The 24,233-nt window shown below is 36.6% G+C and overlaps 3 protein-coding genes across 7 annotated transcripts in view; 1 reads left to right on the forward strand and 2 right to left on the reverse strand.

Moving 5' to 3' along the window:
* Positions 1 to 8,200, reverse strand: part of myo1ha (myosin IHa) — a 43,611-nt gene extending 35,411 nt beyond the window's left edge. For 4 of the 5 annotated variants that reach the window (XR_012365222.1, XM_073860515.1, XM_055198657.2 and 1 more), the window contains exons 1-2: positions 8,063 to 8,200; positions 1,955 to 2,086 (exon numbers count right to left, since the gene is read on the reverse strand). Coding sequence is in view for 4 of the 5 variants with exons in the window: in XM_073860515.1 (XP_073716616.1) it covers positions 1,955 to 2,086; positions 8,063 to 8,074 (144 nt within the window). In the remaining variant the exon portion in view is untranslated. The remainder of the gene's footprint in view (positions 1 to 1,954; positions 2,087 to 8,062) is intronic. The other variant, XM_055198655.2, reaches the window with a different exon arrangement.
* Positions 1,969 to 11,719, forward strand: foxn4 (forkhead box N4). Its single transcript, XM_073860517.1, has 8 exons — positions 1,969 to 2,102; positions 4,173 to 4,264; positions 4,381 to 4,473; positions 7,722 to 7,843; positions 7,925 to 8,021; positions 8,116 to 8,323; positions 8,415 to 8,801; positions 11,204 to 11,719. The coding sequence occupies exons 2-8, from the start codon at positions 4,187 to 4,189 to the stop codon at positions 11,452 to 11,454; spliced, it is 1,236 nt and encodes a 411-aa protein (XP_073716618.1). The 5' UTR covers positions 1,969 to 2,102; positions 4,173 to 4,186; the 3' UTR covers positions 11,455 to 11,719.
* A 1,550-nt stretch (positions 11,720 to 13,269) lies between these two features.
* Positions 13,270 to 24,233, reverse strand: part of acacb (acetyl-CoA carboxylase beta) — a 54,346-nt gene continuing 43,382 nt past the window's right edge. Inside the window, exons 48-55 of the mRNA XM_073860513.1 lie at positions 24,121 to 24,217; positions 23,594 to 23,729; positions 20,785 to 20,962; positions 20,566 to 20,678; positions 20,295 to 20,449; positions 19,986 to 20,156; positions 15,090 to 15,226; positions 13,270 to 14,980 (exon numbers count right to left, since the gene is read on the reverse strand). Of these exons, the coding sequence (XP_073716614.1) occupies positions 14,854 to 14,980; positions 15,090 to 15,226; positions 19,986 to 20,156; positions 20,295 to 20,449; positions 20,566 to 20,678; positions 20,785 to 20,962; positions 23,594 to 23,729; positions 24,121 to 24,217 (1,114 nt within the window). The 3' untranslated portion in view covers positions 13,270 to 14,853. The remainder of the gene's footprint in view (positions 14,981 to 15,089; positions 15,227 to 19,985; positions 20,157 to 20,294; positions 20,450 to 20,565; positions 20,679 to 20,784; positions 20,963 to 23,593; positions 23,730 to 24,120; positions 24,218 to 24,233) is intronic.

The following is a 24,233-nucleotide window of genomic DNA, read 5'->3' on the forward strand; positions in this document are numbered from 1 at the left end:
ACGTATGTTTATGTAAATATAAACAATATGTTTTTTGTAAAGCATTTTTTAAAAGATTCTATTTAAAAAAAAGTTTTACTTAGTTAATGTTACAGTCAGATTCTGAAATTACAGTGCAGCCATTGCCTGGTAACAAAATAAGTTAATGCCCTTGGCAACATTAGTTAGCTATTGTACCAACATCTGTTGGACATCTCAGGACATGTGTGAAGGATTTTCACGTTGTTCCAAACCTGTATAAATTTCACGAAAACATGAAGATATTTTGAAAAATGTTAATAACCAAGCAGATCTGGGGCACCATTCACTTCCATAGTATTATTTTCCTACCATGAAAGTCAATAGTGCCCCAGATCTGCTTGGTTACAAACATTCTTCAAAATAAGGAATGTACATGATTAATGATGTAAATGACGACAAAATTTTCTCTGGCAATTACCAGAAAAGTAAGTGTTAGCAAGGATAACATTTGAATAGAAATTTGCAATAATTATAGCTAAAATGTCTATTAGTGATATTAGAATAAAAAATCAAAAGAAAAAATATATATTTTTTGTGTTTTAAAATTGATTACCATTTATACTAACTATTTAAAATACACCAGATAATGACTAAGGAAACAAACGTAAGTGCGAGTTTATAATATAGAGACCATTCGAAAATTCAACCAACAGGTTTTATCCTAAAGGAACACAAAAATTGAAGTATTCAAAATACTTGAAGTTATTGGCAAATATATAAAATAAATGGAAACGGAAGGCCATGTGTACAGATATGTGTTATAATCTGTTAAAAGTGTATTTTATTGATGCACAAAACAGAAAAGGACAAAATAACAAAAAGCTAAAACTCAAATTGTTATACAGTTATGCTCTTTGTTCACATTAGCAAGTTTCCTCTTTCATGCTTTTGTATTGTTGATGGGTGTTAGGAAGATATTTCAAAGTAATAGTCGTGACGATACAGTGCTGTCAAGTTTAGTGTCTTCGGTTTCATATTAGTGAGGATGTGTTTGTGTGTATAGGGTAATTATTCAGAAGCTCTGAACCAAAGCAACCAGGGTGCTCAAGGCCACGTCCCTAGTTCTTCCTTCAATGCTATAATTTATTCAGGTGGCAGACTGTGTGTGCGATGTGGCTTGACCTCCAACTCCTTTAACTACCCCCTCCCATCTACCCCTCTAGGTACTGTCTGATGCCTCCAGGCGGGGGGGAGGGGGCAAAAGGGGACAAGGGTTGGGTGGAAAGGGACAGGGAAACAGATGGCATCCTATTTTTCTCTGTTGTGTGAGGCCTGTCATTCCAGTAGATTAATGCAAGGGGTTGGTTAAAAAAAAACGGTAAAGACAATCAAGTAAGGGTCTGGGGGGAAACAATAGAGCCACGTGCCGCTCTGCGGATTTGTCGTTTGGGACACAATAGGTGATCATTTTTCAATAGGGCTGCACCAACTGTTGCAGGCAACGTGTGCCACATACCCATGTTTCAAATGATCTCATGCGTTGTTTACATACGATTCAGCCAATGACAGCGAAGAAGGCAGTGGTCACCTGACCACTATTGGAGGTTTAATGGAGAGGGGGTTACTGAAGTGTCCAGACACACAAAATAACTGAAAAGTGAGGGTTGTCATAGCGACCCCAATTATTGGACTGAATAGTGAGTGTGTAGGGAAGTCTGGAGAGAATTCAAGAGGGTTCACTTGATGCTTAGTCCGAATGAAGAATTGGGCGAGTAAATAACACCGGTTTAGATCTTTTAGGGTGAAAATTTTATTTTAATCAGAAGATTTTGAAAGAAGCCAAAAGAGGAAAAAAGATTTGCTGCATGTGCGTGAAAATACTTTTAAAGTACATTTAAGAAAACAAAATGTAGTAAAATCATGGCATTTGTTCATGTATTTGAGCTATGCTTTAGTACGCTGTACTGTTTTTTTCAGACTCCTGACTACTGACCTGTCGCAGCTGAAGGACGATCTCCCTGGTGATCTTCAGTCCCTGTCCTGGCTCACCTCTGTGGATGTACCCCGACTCCAACAGATCCAGGGCAGACGGCCTGAATTCAACAGCTCTGCACAGAACAGCCTGCTGGACCAACAAACAGGTTAGAAGCTTTACATACAATGAGATAAAGAGTATAAGCAGTGTTTATTTACACAAAGTGGGACATTTTTGTATCATTGAAATGAATTGCGAAGGAAGTTCTTAAATTGACTTTACCTCTGATAGGCTGTTTAAGTTTTGGGGGACTTTTGCAACTTTTATTGATAAGACAGCTGACAGTAAATCATATAAAAAACGTTATGCGACTGACAAATGAGCCAAGCTTAAAGGGATAGTTCACCCAAAAATGAAAATAATGTCATTAATGATTCACCCTCATGTCGTTTCAAACTCGTAAGACCTCCGTTCATCTTCGTAACACAGTTTAAGATGTTTTATATTTAGTCCGAGAGCTTGTTGACCCTTCATTGAAAATCTAAGTACGGTATACTGTCCATGTCTAGACAGGTAATAAAAACATCATCAAAGTAGTCCATGTGACATCAGTGAGTGAGTTAGAATGTGTTGAAGCATCGTAAATACATTTTGGTCCAAAAATAACAAAAAACACAACATTATTCAGCATTGTCTGACGTACGACGTGGCTGACGTGTTATCTTGTGCGCTCCAGCTGTTTTTTTTTGTGCGCCCGGGCTTCGTTTACAGTCCGAGGGACACACACGCTATAAGTTTGAAAAAAAAAACTTTGCAAACATGTCTGAAGATAACACGTCATCCGCGTCACTGCAGTCACGTGACTTTAGTCTCGCGCATGCACTTCACAACAGACGTGGAAGTGAAATCAATGCTGAATAATGTCGTAATTTTTGTTATTTTTGGACCAAAATGTATTTTCGATGCTTCAACACATTCTAACTGACTCACTGATGTCACATGGACTACTTTGATGATGTTTTTATTACCTGTCTAGACATGGACATACATAGATTTTCATTGAAGTGTCAACAAGCTCTCGGACTAAATATAAAACATCTTAAACTGTGTTCCGAAGATGAACGGAGGTCTTACGAGTTTAGAACAACATGAGGGTGAATCATTAATTATATTATTTTAATTTTTGGGTGAACTATCCCTTTAAGTCAAATTTATCACAAGTACATGCTTTTATTTACATATTTATTCTTCAGCGTATATGAAATTTGATCTCACTCTGAAGATTTTAACAAGGATTTTTATATTAGACTTAAAAACATTAGACGAAAACATAAAAAACCCAGTTTAAACTAGGGATGTCCCGAATCCAGGATTCGGATTCGGCTGAATCCGCTTTTGACGGGGTTCGGCCGAATCATAGATTTTTTTCCCACCGAACCGAACCCTAGGCTTGCACTACGCTGGTCGACGTCACACGGCTGTTAATTACACACATCAGGTGCTGACGTGGAGATAAGCTTTTTCTTTCGGTGAGCCTTAGGGGCGGTTCACATTTCGCGGACGCGAGCGTGTCGCACTGCTTCGCTTTCAAAATGCATAGGCTAATTGTCAAAATAGTTTTTCCCACTTGTCATCCTGGCATAATGTTGCCTTTTTTTCTTTTTTTTACAGTTAAAATTAAATAAAATGAAAAATACACTGCTGTGGACGTTGTTTACTTCATTAATGTGTTTTACTGTGTTAATGGAATGAGGATGCGAATAGGATTCGGTATTCGGTTTTGGATTTGGCCGAATCTTAAACAGTGGATTCGGTATTCGACCGAACCCAAAAAATCTGAATTCGGTGCATCCCTAGTTTAAACCAAGGGTTCCCAAACTGGGGTGTGTGGCCCCCCTTGGCCCCAGTTTTATGACATTTTCTAAAAAATAATTAGTAATGTGTAATCAAATCTCAGAAAAATATAGCTACCAACCAACAGCACTAGATTGTATAATTTAATAAATTAATAAAAGAATTTTAAGATGTTTTTCCCAGCAAAACCCATCTAATTGCTACTCATACTAGCCCAATCACGCACCGAAAAATCACGCTCTGACTCCGAGGGTAAAATATGCATTTTTGTCAGACGTGTTATGTCATTAATTTTCTTTAGGGGAGGGGGAGTCACCCTACACAATAAGCCACTGGTTTAAAGCAAATACTGAATTCTTACACTTACACTAAAACTTTTCAGCTCAACTAAACAGCATGACAGTAGCAGGAGGAGCAGGATCTGCAATTCATCTGCAGACTGAAATGCAGCACAGCCCTTTAGCCATCAACAGCGTAAGTGACTTTTTCAATCACTTACATAACCAAATAAATCCAGATCGTGTGTACTACCAGTTACTGCCAACGCTGATTATTTGCAGTGGCTAAAGAAAATGCTTTGGTTTATGCAGATGCCCCAGTTTTCCCCTGGGTTTCCATGTGCTGCCTCAGTGTACCAGACCGCCCCTCAACAAGTGCTCACCTACACTCAGGCAAACCAACAGGTTGGTTCAATATTTATGATGATTTGTAAGTACTATGAATGCATCAATGCATCAGCCTATAATCAGACTGGCAGATAAAAGCAAATTTTCCCACTATTAGACATCGGCAAATTGTTTCAAAGCAGCCGATGATCAGGGCAGATTATATCCTGGAAATCAAAGGGGCGGAAAAACAATACTATCAGTACTGGCAAATGTCATTAAAGGGCACCATTATGGCCTTTTTACAAGATGTAATTTTGTTAATTTCAGTTGTGCCCAGATTGTGTCTGTGAAGTTTCGACTCAAAGTACCCCACAGATCATTTATTATAGCATGTCCAAAATGCCCCTATTTGGGTAGGAGCAAAACTGTGCTGTTTTTGTGTCTGTACCTTTAAAGGGACACTCCACTTTTTTGAAAATATGCTCATTTTCCAGCTCTCCTAGAGTTAAATATTTGATTTTTACCTTTTTTGGAATCCATTCAAGTTGATCTCCGGGTCTGGCGGTACCACTTTTAGCATAGCGTAGCATAATCCATTGAATCTGATTAGACCATTAGCATCGCGCTCAAAAATGACCAAAGAGTTCCGATATTTTTCCTATTTAAAACTTGACTCTCAAGACCGACCCAAAACTTGGTTACTTTCAATAGCAGGGTACTATTTTCGTGCACTGCGTAATGTCATTGCGCCTGCTGCAGCCATGTTACGGCAGCAAAGTCCTTGATTATTACGCCAGAATGAAAGTATAGGCCTAGCCATATCTGCCTAGAAAAATACAACTTTTAATTTTCCGTCTGTCTTAGGACACGATGTAACTACAGAAGAGTCAAGTTTTAAATAGGAAAAATGTTGAAACTCTTTGGTCATTTTTGAGCGTATTCCTAATGGTCTAATCAGATTCGATGGATTATGCTAAGCTATGCTAAAAGTGTTAGCGCCAGATCCGAAGATCAGCTGAATGGATTCCAAAATGGTAAAAATCAAATGTTGAACTCAAGGGGAGCTGAAAAATTAGCATATTTTCAAAAAAAGTGGAGTGTCCCTTTTAATGCAAATGAGCTACAGTTTCAGTTAAAATAGATCTGAATAGTCTGAGACAATAGTATCTAGTGGACAGAGTACAACTTGCTGAGGGTGAAAGCTATGGTACTGCGGGACTGTAAGTGGGCAGGGCTTTATTAATGTGACCTCACATTGATAAGAAAATCAAAACGGCATGTCTAATGAGACATTAAACATTGTTAAAGAGACATTGTTTAGTTTAATGTGGATTTAAAAACAAGGAGTGGGTTGATTTTTTTCATCATAGGGTGGTTGTGTTCACACACTGCCAACACACATTGGCCCTCATTTATTAAAAGTGCGTACACAAAATTTCCAGCGTAAACCTTGCGTACACCCAAAACCACGGTGACTTTGAGATTTATCAATATGGACGTTGGCGTACGGCACGCTCAAATCCTACGCCAGCTCAGGAGGTGGTGTACGCACATTTTGATTTAGTGCAGAAATGCGCAAACACTTCCTAACACCACAAAACGCACTGACAAACTAAAATATGTGATATATTGTGACCCACTGTAAAAAAACAAACATAGTAATTATAAACTTCAGTGTTTATTTTTGTGCAACAATGTTCAATGTTTAATTTGTGAGACTTTATCAAAGCATTTGATTTGTATGCATATGTATTCCTTCAGTTGAGAGCCTGTGCGCTTTACCTGATGTTTCAGAGCGAGCATGTGAACGGAGCTTAGCGGGAGCGGAGCGTTAAGCGGTGCAGTAATATTACCATCAAATCGCCTTTCCGAAAATTCCGCTCCCTCAGCACCGCTCGTTGAACCCAGAACGCCCTTTGATAATTTGCTAGTTCGATAATCTGTAAAAACGTCTAGCAATAAGTTATGGAATTCAAGCCTTATATAAATGTAAAGTAAAAATCAAAGTTAAGATTGAGCAGGAAGAAAAAATTGAAAGGGACTGCGGAGAGACTGTAAAGAGTTAGCAAATATTCTTCCTGGAATCTGAAGCGGCACATTGCAAGAAAGCACAAGGATGTGCTACGAAAACATGGTAATGCAATAAAAAGGTAAGCTAGTTACGTACCATTCGATGATAAATAAATACAGATGAGGTAAGGTAAAATGCTTGTGTTGAATGGAGCCGTAAATCCGATCATGATGACATGCGGACAAAATTATGACCACGAATTATTTTTATGCTACATTATGGACACTTCTTTTTCTTATTTAGTCTAAAGTATGGCCATAAATTTAGAATTTGTTCCCAATATTCAACAGTCTGTTCCTTGGAATTAATTATTATAATATTTAGTAATTACTATTACAATTATTATTAATTCAAATTATGAATTGGCTGCAATACAGTCTCCTGAGGTTGCGTATAAATAGCACGAAGTGTAAAACTCGTGCAATACATACGCCAAATTCCATTAGCTTAGCTAAAACATCTGGATGTCGTAGAAACAAATTGTTAATTTGAATTATATCCGGAGCTCCGTATCAAACTGGATCTAAGATACAGCTAACAAACAACTGTATGTAAATACAGAACAATTACAAAAGTTACTACATCATTTTAAAATACTACTGTATTATTTAAAAAAAAATTAACTGAACCATTAAGCAGACATAGAATTTAGATGTAGGCAACAGTAAATAATAATAATAATAAATAATTATTCTTCTAAATATCAAATAATAATAAAAATAATAAGAAGAATATTACAAATTGTCATCCAATTATTAATGTGTCTTTAATCCCACTCTTTAAACTCCCAAATAAAACAATTTTGTTTCTTTTCACTTCCCCGGATTCTCTTCTTTGCCGTCTTTCGCGTGTCAATGGCGTAAAATGAGGGCTTGGGGGAGGCGGAGACTTGAATTTATATGGGCTTGTTATTCTAATGACGATCGTTTTCGGCCGCGGCATTTATGGAGGGCAGGTATTGAGTACACCTGAATATCAAAGGTACACACAATTTCATAAATCAGGCGGTGAGAGGAGTGTAAGCATAATCTTACGCCAACATATACGGCCGTTTCTACGCAAGAATGATAAATGAGGGCCATTATGTCCAAACACCTTGAAAAAGTGGATTTTGCATAATAGGTGCCCTTTAAAAGTAATCGAATATTGTTATTGGAACAGAAATTGTTTTGGTGTATATAAAGGAGCTGATGTACTGTATTAAAAAAGTTGCACTTCATAATAAAACCTCTTTCTGTGTCATGTTTCTCAGTGTTCTCCCGGTGGACTTTATGGCAGCTATAACAGCCAGGGTTTGTACCCTCAAGCTCGTATGAATGCGCACAACCAAGACCTGCAGCCTAAGACTTTCCCCAAACCCATCTACTCCTACAGGTGACTTAAGATCTATGCAGGATGATATTAAGATGAATCTTAAATTAAAACAAGATTTAATTTGAAACAATTCATTCTCAGCTGTCTGATTGCCATGGCTTTGAAAAACAGCAAAACAGGCAGCCTTCCTGTTAGTGAGATCTATAGCTTTATGAAAGAGCACTTCCCTTATTTTAAGGTAAGGCATTTCAGCATAAAGCAACATGAAGTTTGACGTACCTTGACACCCATAAAATGTTAATTACAGTTTGTTGTATTACTCCGGTCCTCAGACAGCACCTGACGGATGGAAGAACTCGGTACGTCACAACCTGTCCTTAAATAAGTGCTTTGAGAAAGTGGAGAACAAGATGAGCGGCTCTTCCAGAAAAGGCTGCCTGTGGGCACTCAACCCAGCAAAGATCGACAAAATGGAGGAGGAGATGCAGAAATGGAAACGTAAAGATCTCCCAGCCATCCGACGCAGCATGGCCAATCCAGGTGCGAACTTATTCCTAAATATATACAGTATGTGTTAACCTCTGTACATGATATTTAAATTGCATGCCACCCTACCTTTTCTTTTCGTCAGATGAACTAGACAAACTCATAACAGACAGACCAGAGAGCTGCAGACAGAAATCTGTTGATACCGGCATGACTCGCTTGCCCAGCTGCCCACCGGGGCAAACTCTTCCGATCGCAGCCCAGCTGCAGCCCCAGCCGATGGTCACTCTGTCACTGCAGTGCCTTCCCATGCACCAACACCTTCAGCTGCAGTTTCAGAATCAGTCCCGTCTGGCTCCAGCATCCCCGGCCCCCGCTCAGACCCCTCCTCTCCACACGGTCCATGACCTAATGAACAGCTCCCTGCCCCAGCAACTTGCCAAACAGCCCAGTGACTTCTACACCATTCAAACAGACGCTAATTCAGAGGTGGATGCACTGGACCCAAGTATTATGGACTTCTCCTGGCAAGGTTGGTGTAAACAGAACCGACTTTACATTAAGTAAGGAATAATTGATGATGGGCCATTGAATTATAGACCCTTTAACAGTCCATGTGATCAAATAGCCTGCGCGCGCATTTTGGCAACGGAATTAGTGTGTTCCCCAGTGGTTCTAATGTGTTAGCAACTCAGAAAGTTTATTAAAACGGTTTCCCAGCATCAAAACGTCTGGTTGTTGCATTTGGTTGCAATAATATAATATACTAATATACGTATCTGGCCACTTTATATTTGGGCATCTGCTAACGTCTTTTATTCACTTCACTAGAGCACATGGATGTGGTAGCTGTGTTGAAAAAGTTGATAAAGTTAACTTTTTTAAATAACTTTGTATTGATGTACTGCTGTTTCTTGCCGTACTTCCGTTGCCAATATGCGCGCGCTTACGTTGCCACATCATCATTGTGTACAAACAGTAAAAGTGTCTATTAGAAAAATAATGCACATCCGCCGTTACACATCGGGTTTGCATTATTTTTCAATCATTCAACGTCCCTAAGTCAATAATTCCGCTTATACTACGGTTACCACACCTCAAGACATCCATTATTACATTATATGTTTAAAGGGATTCGTCCGGTTTTTGTACTTACGTCTCATCCAACGGCTCTTTTGCTTGTCCCAAAGCGCCATTTTAATGCTGGCAATGGAGGCTTGAGCCGTTGATAGCATTCTAATGCAGTTATTAATTAAGTTATTAGAAAGAGAGCGAGAGCAACAGAGACACAGAGAGAGAAAGAAAGAAAAAGAGAGCGAGAGAGAGAGAGAGAGAGAGAGAGAGAGCGAGAGAGAGAGAGAGAGAGAGAGAGAGAGAGAGAGAGAGAGAGAGATTGTGTGAACGAGGCTACTCTGTGCGTCTCCAAACAGCGCTGTTATTGCCTCAGGAAAATCGTTTGTCATGATGTTTTGTTAGTCCGTTATTAGTTACAGTTAAGTTAACTATGCAAAGTGATATGGAACTGTCCCACCAAAGCTTTTACGCCCGCGGCCGGCGCATGTTTTCAATTGATTCCAACGGAAACTCGGCGTTTTTTAAATTTCGGCGGATTTTCCGCGCTTAACGCTGAGCGCCGAGGGTTGAAAAATATTCAACTCTGGGTAAGAAGCTCCGCTCGTCAATGTCAGTTCTCACGCGGGTGTCCAATCACAGTGGAGGAGGGGCGGGACAAGTATCACAACAACCAACCGGCTCACAGTTCAAGTATCACAGCTAAAAAGCGCTCGGCTGAAAAAAACAACTGCCATTCGGTGTCCCCCAGGCGTTTTCAGCCGCGTTTAAAAGTTTTGGTGTGCACAACCCTGCGGTCCAGATAGCTGCCTGGAGCCACATTCGCTGTGCGTAACTTTCCCAGAAAATAATTTCACACCTCAGAACGTTCATCAGTAAATCAGATTCAAGCATTCAACGGACCCGTAGTATAATGAAGAATAATTGACTATACATTAATATGGGATTTTCTACGTTGCTTTCAAACTACATTTGTTTAAGAAATGTTTATTTAGATCATTATTCATAATAAATATAGTTTATTGGTATTTTTGTCTATTGCTGTTGCATAATAAAAGCAATAAGCCACTCAGGTTTATGCATAACAACCCAGACACCAGACGACTCCGGGCCGGAACCGCTGACTTTGGCGCAGATCCGTCCCGAAGTCGTCTGCTGTATTTTACCACTGCATTTGGTCCTAAAAACACTCCTTACCTATGATAAAATGCAACATCTCACGGAAAGTTGTGTTATAATCACGCAAAATTTAATTCATTTATTCGTGTCCATCCATGGCACGAAATTCAGTTTTTTTGTGCCTTGAGCACAAATGTCTTTTTCGTGACACTCGCACGAATTTCTATAAATAGTTTTTCGTGTCCGTGGCATGACTTTCTTTTTCGTGTCATTCTATGTATTGTTTTCTCATTTTTTCCACATATTTTTAAATCATTGTCGCTTGGAGTTGGTGTAAGATTTGGGTTTTGGATTAGGATGTACTTTTATGTAACGTTTCTACATGTTTTTCTTCCGCTTTTAAAACTATTTTTGCCTGGAGTTGGGGTAAGAGTTCGGGTTAGGATGTCTAAAAATGTAACAGAAAGTGATTCTAACCCCAACTACAAGCAACAATGGTAAGAAAACAGGAAAAAAACAATGAGAACTATTGATAGAACTTTGTGCAAGTGTCACGAGAAAAAAAAACAGAATTTTGTGCCATTGACACAAATAAATTAATAATATTTTGCATGACTATAACACTATTTTCCGTGAGATCAGCCTGATAAAAATCACAGTAATGTGAGATGTTTTTTTCCCTCAGTGCCTGTTTTGCTAAGTTATATTTACTCATAAAACAGATACCCTGTATATTGTTTACAGGAAACCTGTGGGATGATATGAAAGACGATAGCTTTAACCTGGAGGCATTTGGTACACTCAGTAACTCCCCCCTTCGCCTGTCTGACTGTGACCTGGACACAGGCAATGGCACACCTGTGTCCAATGCAGGAGGACTACCCTACCCAGACCTGCAGGTGACGGGCCTCTATTCTTCATACTCCACTGTAGAAGCCCTTTCTAACCAGTACATGAACACACAAGGAGGAACAAAGCCGATTGTTTTGCTTTAATCGTACCCACAACATATTAACTGAGCCGAGCTTTACTCATCAGGATCACAAAGTTTTGCTTCAGGCTTTTCAAACTTATTTTGTGTGGTGACTCACTGTCAAAAAACTCAAATTTCTTTCAAGACAGCCAAAACGCAGGAAAATCTCCTTCCCTGAAATAATTTGCAGAGAAATTGTAAACTCTGTGTTCAGAGGTGAACTGTGCAACTAGTTAACAGAGGAGTTTGTATAAATCACTGTAATTTAAAAGACCAAATCTTAAATAATGTTTTTATACATGGTGCAAAAAGTGACTGAATTATTTCAGATTGTTGTACTGGCATCATGGTCAAACTTCATCATCATCATCATCAGTAATTAATGTGTTGCTTTCTTCATAAATATAATGGAAATTAACCACAACACTAAAAAAAGAAAAATATGGGAAATCATGATTCTGCTGTACCATAAAAGAAATTTGTTTTCTTCTGATGTTGTCCATTTAACTGCTAGTCATAAATTTGTAGTTGTGTGTCTTTTGTTGTACTGTGATAGACACTGGATCTGCCCTTTAATTTTTGTGTTTATTTATATTTATAAAAAGAGCTGAAATGGTGACATGAATCATTGTTTATTGTACATATCTAAATATTTGAAAAGACCAAGCAATAAAATCTCACAATATTGGAAAAGAAATGCAATTCATTCAGCACAAATAAAATGTTTATATCAACATTATTAAATGTCTTTTTTGCATGTGTTATATGGTTCAATGTGAAGAGCATTACAAAGGTCATGGGTTCGATCCCAGGGAACACACAAACTGATCAAATTGAATGCACTTAAAGTTGCTTTGGATGAAAGCGTCTGTCAAATGCATGAATCTAAAATGTAATTTTAGGTCAGGAAAAATCAGAAAATGTATTGATTACTTTGTGTAAAACAATACACTAAAATATATTTATTGGTGGGCCCATATATGAATCAACGCATGTGGATGATTCTCGCGAAATTAGACTTATGAGGCGTCATGAAACATTTTGATAAAAAAGTAAATGCTATCAAAATGAGAAGCGTACAGTTACAAACATCTCTTCATGTACTATTTTGCACATGATTTCAAATGACATCATACAAACCAATTTTGTTGTTTTTTCCACATTTAAGGGGAAGATTTTCATTACCGCAATGTGTCTATGACTGGATTTGGGTTCTTTGACATGGAAATATTTATAATTTAAAAAATCTAAAAAATAAAAAGCTTCAGTGCATGTTATACTACATTTACAGTAAAGAAATGTGTAGTTTTGGTGAGACAATAATAAGGAATATAAATGTGTCCAATTTTCTCATACTCCGCAACAATTTTCAATAATTGTTTAAGCCCTCAAGGAACTAACATTTTCAAAAAAAGATTTGTTAGAAGGGACATAATTGACTGTGATACTCAAGATGGCTACCAGGTAAGCAGTTCTTATTTTTTCTCTTCAGATAAAAGTTGAAATTTTGTTTGATATAGTACCTAGACAACTTTTTAGTTGTCATTACCGAAACATGAGTTTGTAAATGCATTTATTTAATGTAATATCATGTTGCGGTAATGATAATTTTTGATAATGATAATCTAAAAAATAAAAATAATTCTATAAGAAATATTTTTAAATCCTCTAAAAATAACGGTTATAGTAAGTTCAGACCTTAATCTTATATGTGCAAAAAATAATTGGCTTCAAGAGCTTTTTAAAAATTCTGGACACCTTCTAAATCTGGATTTCGTGAGAATCACTCATGTACTTTAAACAAAGATTATAAATTGGAAAAATGACTAAATCTCCATTTAGAGAAAAACATAATTTATTTATGCATAATAATGGATTTCATTGAAATACATCCTGATACAGCCAACAAAAACAGGCACTAAGCTTAATTTCTGGTCTCATAACAATACACAAAAACTATTAAAAGGCACAAAATCTGATTAAAATTTTTTTTAATCAGAAACACTGTGTACAGTCCAGCCCCGAGGATTAAATTATATTTATCAACTTACAGAACCAGCACATGCGATTGCATTCATACGAACAGAAGTGTAATCCTTAACGAATACATTACCATTCATTACGAATTAAAAAGTAATTTTTCATTAGTGTATACTAGTAGAAATGAAAGTTATTGTTAAAAGCAGGGTTTTCCTGCTGAATTGGGCTACTTTAATACTGTTGCCACGGGCTGTTTTACATGTCCGCGGGTTGAAGCATCCACAATAATGACATTTAGCCCTGAGAATAAGAATTTTAGCATATAAACTCTTTAAAAAATCTGAAACTCAATTAGGCTAGTTTGAGTACAATTGGACAGGTTTTGCTGGGAAACCCAGACAATCGTAGTTAAGATTTAAACACTGCAAAAAATTATTTTCAAGAAAAAAAAATCTTAGTATTTTTGTCTTGTTTTCAGTAAAAATATCTAAAAATTCTTAAATTAAGATGCTTTTTCTTGATGAGCAAAACGACCCAAGAAAGTAAGTCTAGTTTTTAGACAAAAAAAATTCAAATTTAAGTGATTTTTTGCATAAAACAAGCAAAAAAATAAATATTTTTCTTAAACACTAAATTCAAGAAAGATTCAAGAAAAATAAGCTTACCCCATTGGCAGATTTTTTTGCTTGCTTTATGCACAAAATAACCCAAATTTGATCCCTTTGGTCCAAAAACTAGACTTAGTTTCCTGGGTCTTAATTTAACAATTTTTAGACACTTTTACTGAAAACAAGACAAAAATTCTAAGATTTTTTTTCTTGAAAATCATTTTTTGCAGTGAAGACATATTTACACAAATGAAAATAAGCCTTTTTGTAAAGGCACAGTGATTTTATTCAGCTACAATACTGTGACTATACTCTAATAATAGTGATTTAATCACATATATTCCTGAGGAAGTACCATGTAGTGTTTATGTGCACTCCAACTTGGTGACCACTTCACTAAAAATCAGTCTCTTTGTTTTGTTGTACATTCATCTGTCGGCTATCACCATAAAAATGACACAAAGCCCACAAAAATCAACCAGGGAAAAATACTATACAGCTTTTACTCTCTTGGCAGTGAGCATACTATAGTGTGTAGGATACATTATAGCCCTACTATAGTGCTCGTGTAAGATACTGTACGTAGCAGCTGTGTTCTATGATAAGTTACGTAGAGTAAATGAACCCTGGACACTTGAAATCATGTGGATAAGGTGATTGCCTAATGCCCTGATACATAACAGTACAAAACTGTCCATATTATACAGTATCTATTTTGTGCGTTTTACTTCATTTTCTGTATATTACAATATTAAAAAAATGCTAAACACCATGTTGTTTCCTTTGTGTAGTGGAAGGTTAAACAGTGCTACTGATGATGAGTAAAGATGAGATCAGCTGGTAGTGGAGTTGTCCATGGTGGTCAGCAGGTGGCAGATTTTGGCTCTCTGTGAAGGAGTGATGTTCTGTGCCATGTGGATGATGCAGTCCATAGACACCTCTGGGTTGGCCTGAACTAAGCTGAACATATGCAATAAAGATGTTTTTAAAGATGTAATCACAAATCTGATTAGTAAGCAGCTAGATTATGGGATATGCTATGCTTGGCTCTTGGATAGCAAGAAAATACCTGCGGATGTTTTTGAGAGCGTAATCCCTCTTCAAGTACTTGATATTCTCCCTTATGACAGAATGTGTCCCGTCCTGCTGCGAAAGATGATTCTCCAGCCACTCTATAACAACTTTGTTATTGTCCCACAGGTATGCCTGAAAAATTCCAATAGAAAACAATTATCAACATGACATATAGATTTATACATAATCTGAAAGCTATGATAAATCAGCTTTCCATTGGTGTGTGGTTTGCTAGGATAGGACAATATTTGGCTGAGATACAACAATTTGAAAATGTGAAATCTGAGGGTGCCAAAAAATGTTAAATATTGAGAAAATAAGTCTTTAAAGTTGTTCAAATGAAGTCATTAGGAAGACATATTATGAATGATAAATAGATTTTTTTTATATATTTATGGTAGGAAATTGGCGTGTGAGAAAATCAATACACGTGAGTATCGTGATATTTTGTTTGGCAATGTATTGATTCTAAAAAAGAAAAGAATATCGACATTATCTTATATAAATCATACAAGATTTCATTTTGAGTTTACATCCCGACCACTAGATGACATTTTTTCTATCTCTAAGCTACTTACAGGAAGTACTGCACACTGCAAAAAATGACTTTCTTACTTAGTATTTTTTTCTTTATTTCAGTACAAATCTTAAAATCAAGATTATTTTCTTGATAAACAAAATTACCTAACAAAATAAGTCTAGTTTTTAGACAAAAAAATCCACAAATTAAGCCAATTTGTGCTTAAAACAAGCAAAAAAATCTGCCAATGTGGTACGAAACTTTTTCTTGAATTAAGGGTTTAAAGTAGCCAAATTTATTCATGCTGCAAGTCTATCGTGGCAACCATAGATATGTATAAAGGCTAGATGTCTTACGGCGGAGTCTCTAACGGCATCACCTGGCGGCCATCTTACCTCAGACAGCTCGCTCACTTTTAAATGACCATAACTTGCTCAATTTTCTACCGATTTTCAAACGGTTTGGTTTTTTACAAACGTTATAAATGTGGCTATAATTCTGGATGCTTTAACATGTTTCATGATTTTTTATTTATTTTTAGTATAAGTATGCAGTGTCATAGGTACATCTTTGACGTTTATAATAAACCAAACCGTTTCGGTAAAAAATTAAGCAAGTTATGGTCATTTAAAATTACCTGCATCATTTAAACTTAAAGGAACAGTATGTAGTATTGTGGCCAAAACTGGTATTGCAATAACAAAACTTGTGGCTAAAACTGGTACTGCAATCACCCAACTTGTGGCCAATACACAAAATGACAACATAAACATCAGTTGAGGGCTGCAACTCCACTTTTTAAATGACAATATCCTGGCCAAACCACTGTTGTCAGTGATATAAATATTTGAAATGAAAATTATTTCTTAATGTCTAGTGACATATCAGGGCCATTTTATGATTAATTGATATCAATTTCTTACATACTGTTCCTTTAATGCTACGAGTGAGCAAGCGCCCTGTGGTAAGATGGCCCCCAAAATGCAGACGTTCCCTCCATTGGCCGGCAGCGAGGGCGAGACATCTAGCCTTTATACATATCTATGATGGCAACTATGGCCCTGAAATAGGGAACCAATCACAGAACGGGGGCAGCAAGACGATGACGACATCTATGCGACATACCGAAGCAGTTTTGTTATTTGTTAAAACACGGCAACAGATGCGTTTTCTATAGCAGGTATTCTAGGGGAAAGGAAAATATATGACTACATCATTAAATTTATAAGAGAAACAAAGTTAAGCAAAAGAATTTAGATTTTGTTTTTTTTTGTTTTTTTTCTTTTTTAATTAATTCACGTATCTCATAAGCATGTATCCTGTTTCACACTCCAGTCCAGTTAGTGGCGGTAATGCACCTACTAGTTGGTTTGCCAACCGTCAATAAACACCAAAGAAGAAGAAGAAGAAGGCAACAGTTACTTTTTAATGCAGCCTTAGATAGTGTTCAAAGTAGTTTTGAACGCAAGTTTATTTAAAAAAGAGCAACTTTTGGCATTAAACAATTTCATATACAAGAAGGATGTTTGGATATGGCAAGACATGACAACCACAGAGTTATAGGACCAACCTGCTAGGCATCGTCTTCGATGAAGTCTATTTAACTTATAAATGGTAAGTGGTATTTATTAATATCGTAATGTCATTATGCCTGTACTGTAGTGTTGGGAGAAATTAAGCTTTTCGAAGCTTCGAATCAATTGAACCAATTGCTTCGAAAATTGATTCCGTTTTTCGAAGCAGTTTGAAACACCACACACGCTGGCGACCCCTGCTGGTCAAAATAGTGTAAAAGCAGATATGTCCAAACATTTTACACTTTTTTTCTCCACAAAATAATAGCAAGATTTGTATTAAAATATGTTTAAAAAATTATTTAACTTAATTAATACATAGTAAAAAGTCTATTATGTGTTTTTAGTTTTATTTAGGCAAACAAATCATTAAAACTAACTACCCTTTTAATTATGCACATTTTTGTCATTAAATCTGTCTATAAACAAAAAGTAGACAAAATGGCAGTATTATTAGTCAGAAAGATAAATGTTTTATGAACTTTCATAATAAAACTGACCCGAGTTCACCTAAACATATTAGACAGTGGTCATGTGATCAACTCCCCCTAGTGGTAAACCATCGGATTTTCGAAACGTTTCGAAACTAAAATCACGTGACTTGGGCCAGTTTGAAACAAGCTCCGAACCACTCATTCGAAACAAAAGATTCGTAAATGTTTCGAAGCCTCATGAAGCAGTGCTTCGAAAACGACCATCACTACTGTACTGTGGTTGTCATAGTGCCACTAAGTTGTGTTGCTTTTCAATATCAATATACAGCTACTGGTTTAGTTGATAGTTTTCAGCTGCACTCGTACACGATAAAAGTCGTTTACTTTTAAATTGATATCGCTCTACATACGTCATCTGGTATAATTGAAACAATTGGTTAAGAGCTACGTACAGACGCATTTGATAGACATTAGTAGCGCCCAATAAACGGCTCTGGGAATTCATAAGCCACGTCTCAAATATGAGAAAATGAGCATGTGGTTGCCAGACCACGTCTCATTCTCTATGAGACTGGTCTGGTGTATCCAGGCTAGGTTTAAAGTGCATCTATTTCATTGCTAAAAATTAATGTTATTTTGTGTATTTGATATAATACAATGTGTTTGTGTGGTTTATGGTTAAAAAACACATTCTTTTCCACATAATGTAAATTTTTGTAGCTCCAGATTTCACTTTTTTCCTGAAATGCACAGATTTGAAAAGCTCTGTGACCCTGATTGGCCAGCTAATATGTACGTTGCGATTGGCCTGAATACCTCTGACGTCAGCAGGAAAGTGACGCTCCTTACCATGTTTGAAAGATTTGCTCACAATGCAATGCTAACAGAAGTTAACTTACAGGCTGTGAGTCCAAAGCGGGAGGAATTTTGTTAATGTCGGTCTTGTATACATCACCAATCCCAGCAAGTAAGCTGTTGCCTACAATCCATGTGTTTGTTGTAGTCCAAGAAAAGAGATTTACGCTGGAGACGATAACTTGCATCATCGTTTACTTTGGGGTTTGTACCTTTTGCGTTTCGTTAACATGTACTAATACACACTTACACACCAAAGAAATCGTAAAATCACGAATCGGACACACTGTAAAAAATTATCTTCAAGAAAAAATGTTCTTAGTATTTTTGTCTTGTTTTCAGTAAAAATATCTAAACATTCTTAAACTAAGATGCTTTTTCTTGATGAGCAAAACGACCCAAGAAAATAAGTCTAGTTTTTAGACCAAAAATATCAAATTTAAGTAATTTTGTGAATAAAACAAGCAAAAAAATCTGCCAATGGGGTAAGCAAAAAAATCTTGAATATTTTTCTTATACACTAAATTCAAGAAAAATGTGCTTACCCTGTTGGCAGATTTTTTTGCTTGTTCTATGCAAAAAATCACTTACATTTGATATTTTTGGTCTAAAAACTAGACTTATTTTCTTGGGTCGTATGGCTCATCAAGAAAAAGCATCTTAATTTAAGAATTTTTGATATTTTTACTGAAAACAATTTTTTTTTTTGAAAATAATTTTTTTGCAGTGTAGGTGCTCTTTAAGAAAAAAGTTCACTTATTTTAAGATATTTTTTCTTACCTCATTGGCAGATTCTTTTGGCTTGTTTTAAGCACAAATGCACTTAAATTATATATTTTTTTTTTCTAAAAAAAAGACTTATTTTCTTAGGTCATGTTGCTCATGGCTCATCAAGAAAAAGCATCTTAATTTAAGAATTTTTAGATATTTGTACAGGAAACAAGACAAAAATACTAGGTAAGAAAGTCATTTTTTGCAGTGTATTTTTTTAAGGTTTGCATATGGTGGTGTGTTCTCAATGACAGCTTTCCTAAAATTATATCCTATTATATTCTCAAAACAAAAAATACCCCAAATATACAGACCCGTAATGTATCAAAACAAGGTTATGCATCGTAATACGTATCGTGAGATTCGTGCACATACATGTATTGTTGGTTATTGCTACGAATATACCCGTGCTACTTATGACTGGTTTTGTGGTCCAGGGTCAAATATATATGCACAAGATGCATATTATTATCGCTACTATCTCTACGGTACAACAATTATCTGTAAATGATCTTGAGTACATATCTTGTGTACACTTATAGGAAACTAGCTTAATGCTAATGTGTCCATTTCCAAATATACTGAATGGTTTATACACTGTCTCTCTTTAGCCTAGAGTCTGAGGTTTGATCTTATGGTTATACCTAGAAAGTTTTGGACTGTGTGTGTGTGTGTGTGTGTGTGTGTGTGTGTGTGTGTGTGTGTGTGTGTGTGTGTGAACAAAGGGATCTTCTTACTTTAACAGTCCCTTCTTTTTCCACAAACCACCGGCGCAGCATTGACCGGATGTGTCCGTTGCTCAGTTCTTTATTGGCCTGCATGATCTCCCCCTTTACCAACTCCTCCAATAATAGTCGCCGCAGACGCCAGTAAAAGAACGACCGTGCATTCTTCCAGTTTACAATGTCCTGCAAACATATAGTTAAATGACCATGATAAAACTGCTTTGTTTCTAGCATGTGATTCACACAGTACTGAGAAAGTTCAGCACTCATTGTATAAAGGGGTTACATTGAGAAAAATAATTGTGACTTTTTTGTTTATACCATGATGACGCCCTTTTCCTGCATTCTCCCAGGCGTGTCATGGAGGTCCACGAATTGCACTGCCACCTGGTGGTAGATGGGAAGAAGGAACTCCTCCCTGGCTTTCAGTTTGGCCTCCAAATCTTTACGCTCTTGGACCGGCAACTCCGGCTTGCCTATATCGAGTATAACAATAGCAAGTGTAAGAATTTCTTTAGAAAAATATCATCTTCACTTAACCCTTTAAAGTTCTTAAATACATTTTTTGTTTTAGCAAGATTACACAATGTACCAAGCTGTTCAGATAGGTGGGAATACACAGCATCGATTCTTCGCATGGTCTTCAGCAGATCTTTCTTCCTGAACTTTATCTCCACAGTGCCCTCTGCCTCCAGAACACCTCCTCTGAAAAATAAAAGAGAAGAAATACAATGAACAGATCAAATAAAACAAAAAAGTGATGATGAGGCCAGAGAAACAGAATCGAACGGCATCTTTGTGCCGCGTGCACCTGCTCTCTCGATCTGCGTAGAGCTCCATATGTTGAAGGTTGATGGTGGGGTCGATCACAACCCACGATCCTCCTCTCAGCTCAGCATGGGGAGGGATGTACACCAGCACGGGTTGGCCAAACTCTCGCAGGGCATCCACGATATAAGCACCAAACTTTAGTACCTGATCGTACATGTCTGACATAAAGAGAAGACAACAACCTTAAAGGATTAGTCCATTTTCTTAAAAGAAAAATCCAGATAATTTACTCACCACCATGTCATCCAAAATGTTGATGTCTTTCTTTGTTCATTCCAGAAGAAATTATGTTTTTTGAAGAAAACATTGCAGAATTTTTCTAATTTTAATGGATTTTAATAGAACCCAACATTTAATACTTATCTCAACACTTAACAGTTTTTTTCAACGGAGTTTCAAAGGACCACAAACGATCCCAAACGAGGCACAAGGGTCCCATCCAGCAAAACGACCGTCATCCCTGACAAGAAAAACAACAAATATACACCTCCAAAGCACAACTTCTCGTCATGTAGATCCGGTCGTGATGCGCCAGCTGACCCCACTACGTCACCGCAATACGTCATCACGTCAAGAGGTCACAGAGGACGAACGCGAAACTCCGCCCCAGTGTTTACAAGCGTCTTGAAAGAGGACCGTTCCTACATTGTTGTATGTCAACTGATACTAATTAATGTCTTTGTGGCAGTTTATTGTTTAAAATGGTCCGCAAATGTGCGTTTTATATATGTAACAAGTGACCTCCCTACGTCACTACGCATTTACGTTAGGTCGTGCTGGACCGGACCTTGACGAAAAGTTGTGGTTTAAAAGTATATCTTTTTAATTTTTCTTGTCAAAAATGACAATCGTTTTGCTAGATAAGACCCTTATGCCTAGTTTGGGATTGTTTATAGTCCTTTGAAACTCCGTTGAAAAAAACTGTTAAGTGTTAAGTATTAAATGTTGGTGTCTATTAAAGTCCATTAAAATGAGAAAAATCCTGCAATGTTTTCTTCAAAAAACATAATTTCTTCTGGACTGAACAAAGAAAGACATCAACATTTTGGATGACATGGTGGTGAGTAAATTATATGGATTTTTCTTTTAAGAAAATGGAATATTCCTTTAAAGAAGTTATATAGATCAAACGTGACCCTGGACCACAAAACCAATAGTATAGGTCAGTTTTTTTAATTGAGATGTATACATCATCTGAAAGCTAAATAAATAAGCTTTCAATGAATGTATGGTTAGGATAGGACAATATTTGGCAGAGATACAACGATTTGAAAATCTGGAACTTGAGTGTGCAAAAACATCAAAATATTGAGAAAATAACACATTTAATGTCGAAATGAAGTCTCTACTACGCATATTAACTCATTCTCCGCCAGCCTTTTCTGAAAAGTTGCCAGCAAACATTTTTTGCGATTTTCACAAAAAAATTGAAAAAAATACCTTCCAGGAAAATTATCTTCCTGGAAGGTGTGTGTATATATATATATATATATATATATATATATATATATATATATATATATATATATATATATATATATATATATATATATATATATATATATATAAAAACATAAACATACAAATATATCAAATAAAAGAACAGACCCTCTGCTTTCAAACAAACAAAAAACAAACAAAACGGAGAAAAAAACGTTTCATCCTATCTATATTTTGTTTCTCTGCTTATAAACTCTTAAATATGGGTATTTTTCTTTAAAAAAAAATTATTTTTTGCAAAAAGCTGAAATAATTGCATTTTTTAAGGAATTTTGTTAGAGATCCGATTCAGAACGCTTATCAAAACATACACGGAGTTTAAAATTAGTAAATAACATTTGTGCTTCAGTTTTTTTCATAAATTGGGTAAGTGCGCCATCTAGTGAATATTCCCGGTATTGCAGATTAAAGGCGAAGTGCACAATTTCTGAAAAATGCTTGACATTGTTGCCTGGGTTGTGTATGTGTGGAGCGGGTCTATCAAAAGAAGGTCCAGATTCTATTGGGGTAGGGGCGTGTTTGTTTAGGTGATTTCAAATGTCAACATTGGCTTTCAAACATCATCCACTCCGCCTATAACATAAAACATTTTCAGAAACACGTTTTTTTATACAAATGTTTTTCTTAATTGACGAGATAACGCATCAATTAAGAATTAAAAAAAATATATTTTTATTTATGAAAATTAATTATGAACCACAGGCTTATATTGATTATTCAGGGTATCTCTTTTCCCGCCATTGACGAATATTGATTATTCAGGGTATTATCTCTTTCCCCGCCATTGACGAGATAACTGGTCAATGGCAGGGAAAGAGATAATACCCTGAATAATCAATATAAGCCTGTGGTTCATAATTTATTTTCATAAATAAAAATATTTGAAACCATCCCCCTCTGATTTTCTCACAAATCGCACCGTGCCCATGCGACTTACGACTGGTTTGTGGTACAAGGTCACAAATATATAACAATGTGGGACTTTTAGCAGCATCTAGTGGTGAGTCCACAGCTCAACCCTCCTTTCAAACCGCATAGTGAAGCTACGGTAGCCACGATAGAACAAACATGTCATCGTCTGAGACAACGTAGTGACAAAATGTGCTATATAGAGCAGTTTGTCCATTTACATTTTCCATGTTAAGTGGACCAGCTCATTCTTAGGTAATAAAAACAATACAGTTCATTATGTAAAGTCTTTATACACCACTGATAATGTAGTTATTTATAATATACTGCATTTCTATAATATAATGAATCCCATGAGGATAACCAAAACAGCAACATACCTTTCATTCCTCCAGAGAATCCTCTCCAGTTAGCAAACACCATAAGTGGAAGTTTCTCCCTGTTGAAATCCTGAATAGCCTGAGCGGTTTTATACGCAGAGTCTGGAAACCACACCTGACCAGCCTGCTGCACAAGCTGATAGAAAAATATGATTTTAAAAAGCAGTTGTTTAATGAACCGTGATTTGCATCTCCCTTATTCTAGAAAAATTCTGGTTGGCCTGTGACATGCAAAATGGAAGTCGTCAATATGTTTGATCAATATCTATACATCATATTATAAATGATCTCACTGATATGTTTTGTCACAAAACATTTATCAGAGAAAACTATAAATGTTTTGGACAATCAGATCAGCGTGGTACGTTAAAATATGGTGGTATGCCTTTCTCTGGATGAAAGAGACTGATTAAAACACCAGGTGTAAACCTGAAGGTGTCTCTCTCATCCACTTATGATCTGATCGATCGAAACGCATTTTAATACCAGGTGTAAACAGCCTCTCGTGACTAGTTGACATAACTTACCCTGGCCTCTGAATCCAAGTTGGCTGGATCTGCGGGAATAGCAACTTCAACGGTGCGAGTCTCCACAGCGATAACCCCAAGAGGAATCCCACCAAGCCTGTGGGAGATTGCAG

The sequence above is a fragment of the Misgurnus anguillicaudatus genome, chromosome 22 (assembly GCF_027580225.2).
Source record: "Misgurnus anguillicaudatus chromosome 22, ASM2758022v2, whole genome shotgun sequence".
Classification (NCBI taxonomy): domain Eukaryota; kingdom Metazoa; phylum Chordata; class Actinopteri; order Cypriniformes; family Cobitidae; genus Misgurnus; species Misgurnus anguillicaudatus.

Excerpts from the sequence above, each read along its gene's own strand:
- foxn4 (XM_073860517.1), top strand. The coding sequence starts at position 4,187 with ATGACAGTAGCAGGAGGAGCAGGATCTGCAATTCATCTGCAGACTGAA. Across the intron at positions 4,265-4,380 it reads GCCCTTTAGCCATCAACAGC|ATGCCCCAGTTTTCCCCTGG; the intron begins GTAAGTGACTTT and ends TGGTTTATGCAG. Across the intron at positions 8,324-8,414 it reads ACGCAGCATGGCCAATCCAG|ATGAACTAGACAAACTCATA; the intron begins GTGCGAACTTAT and ends TCTTTTCGTCAG.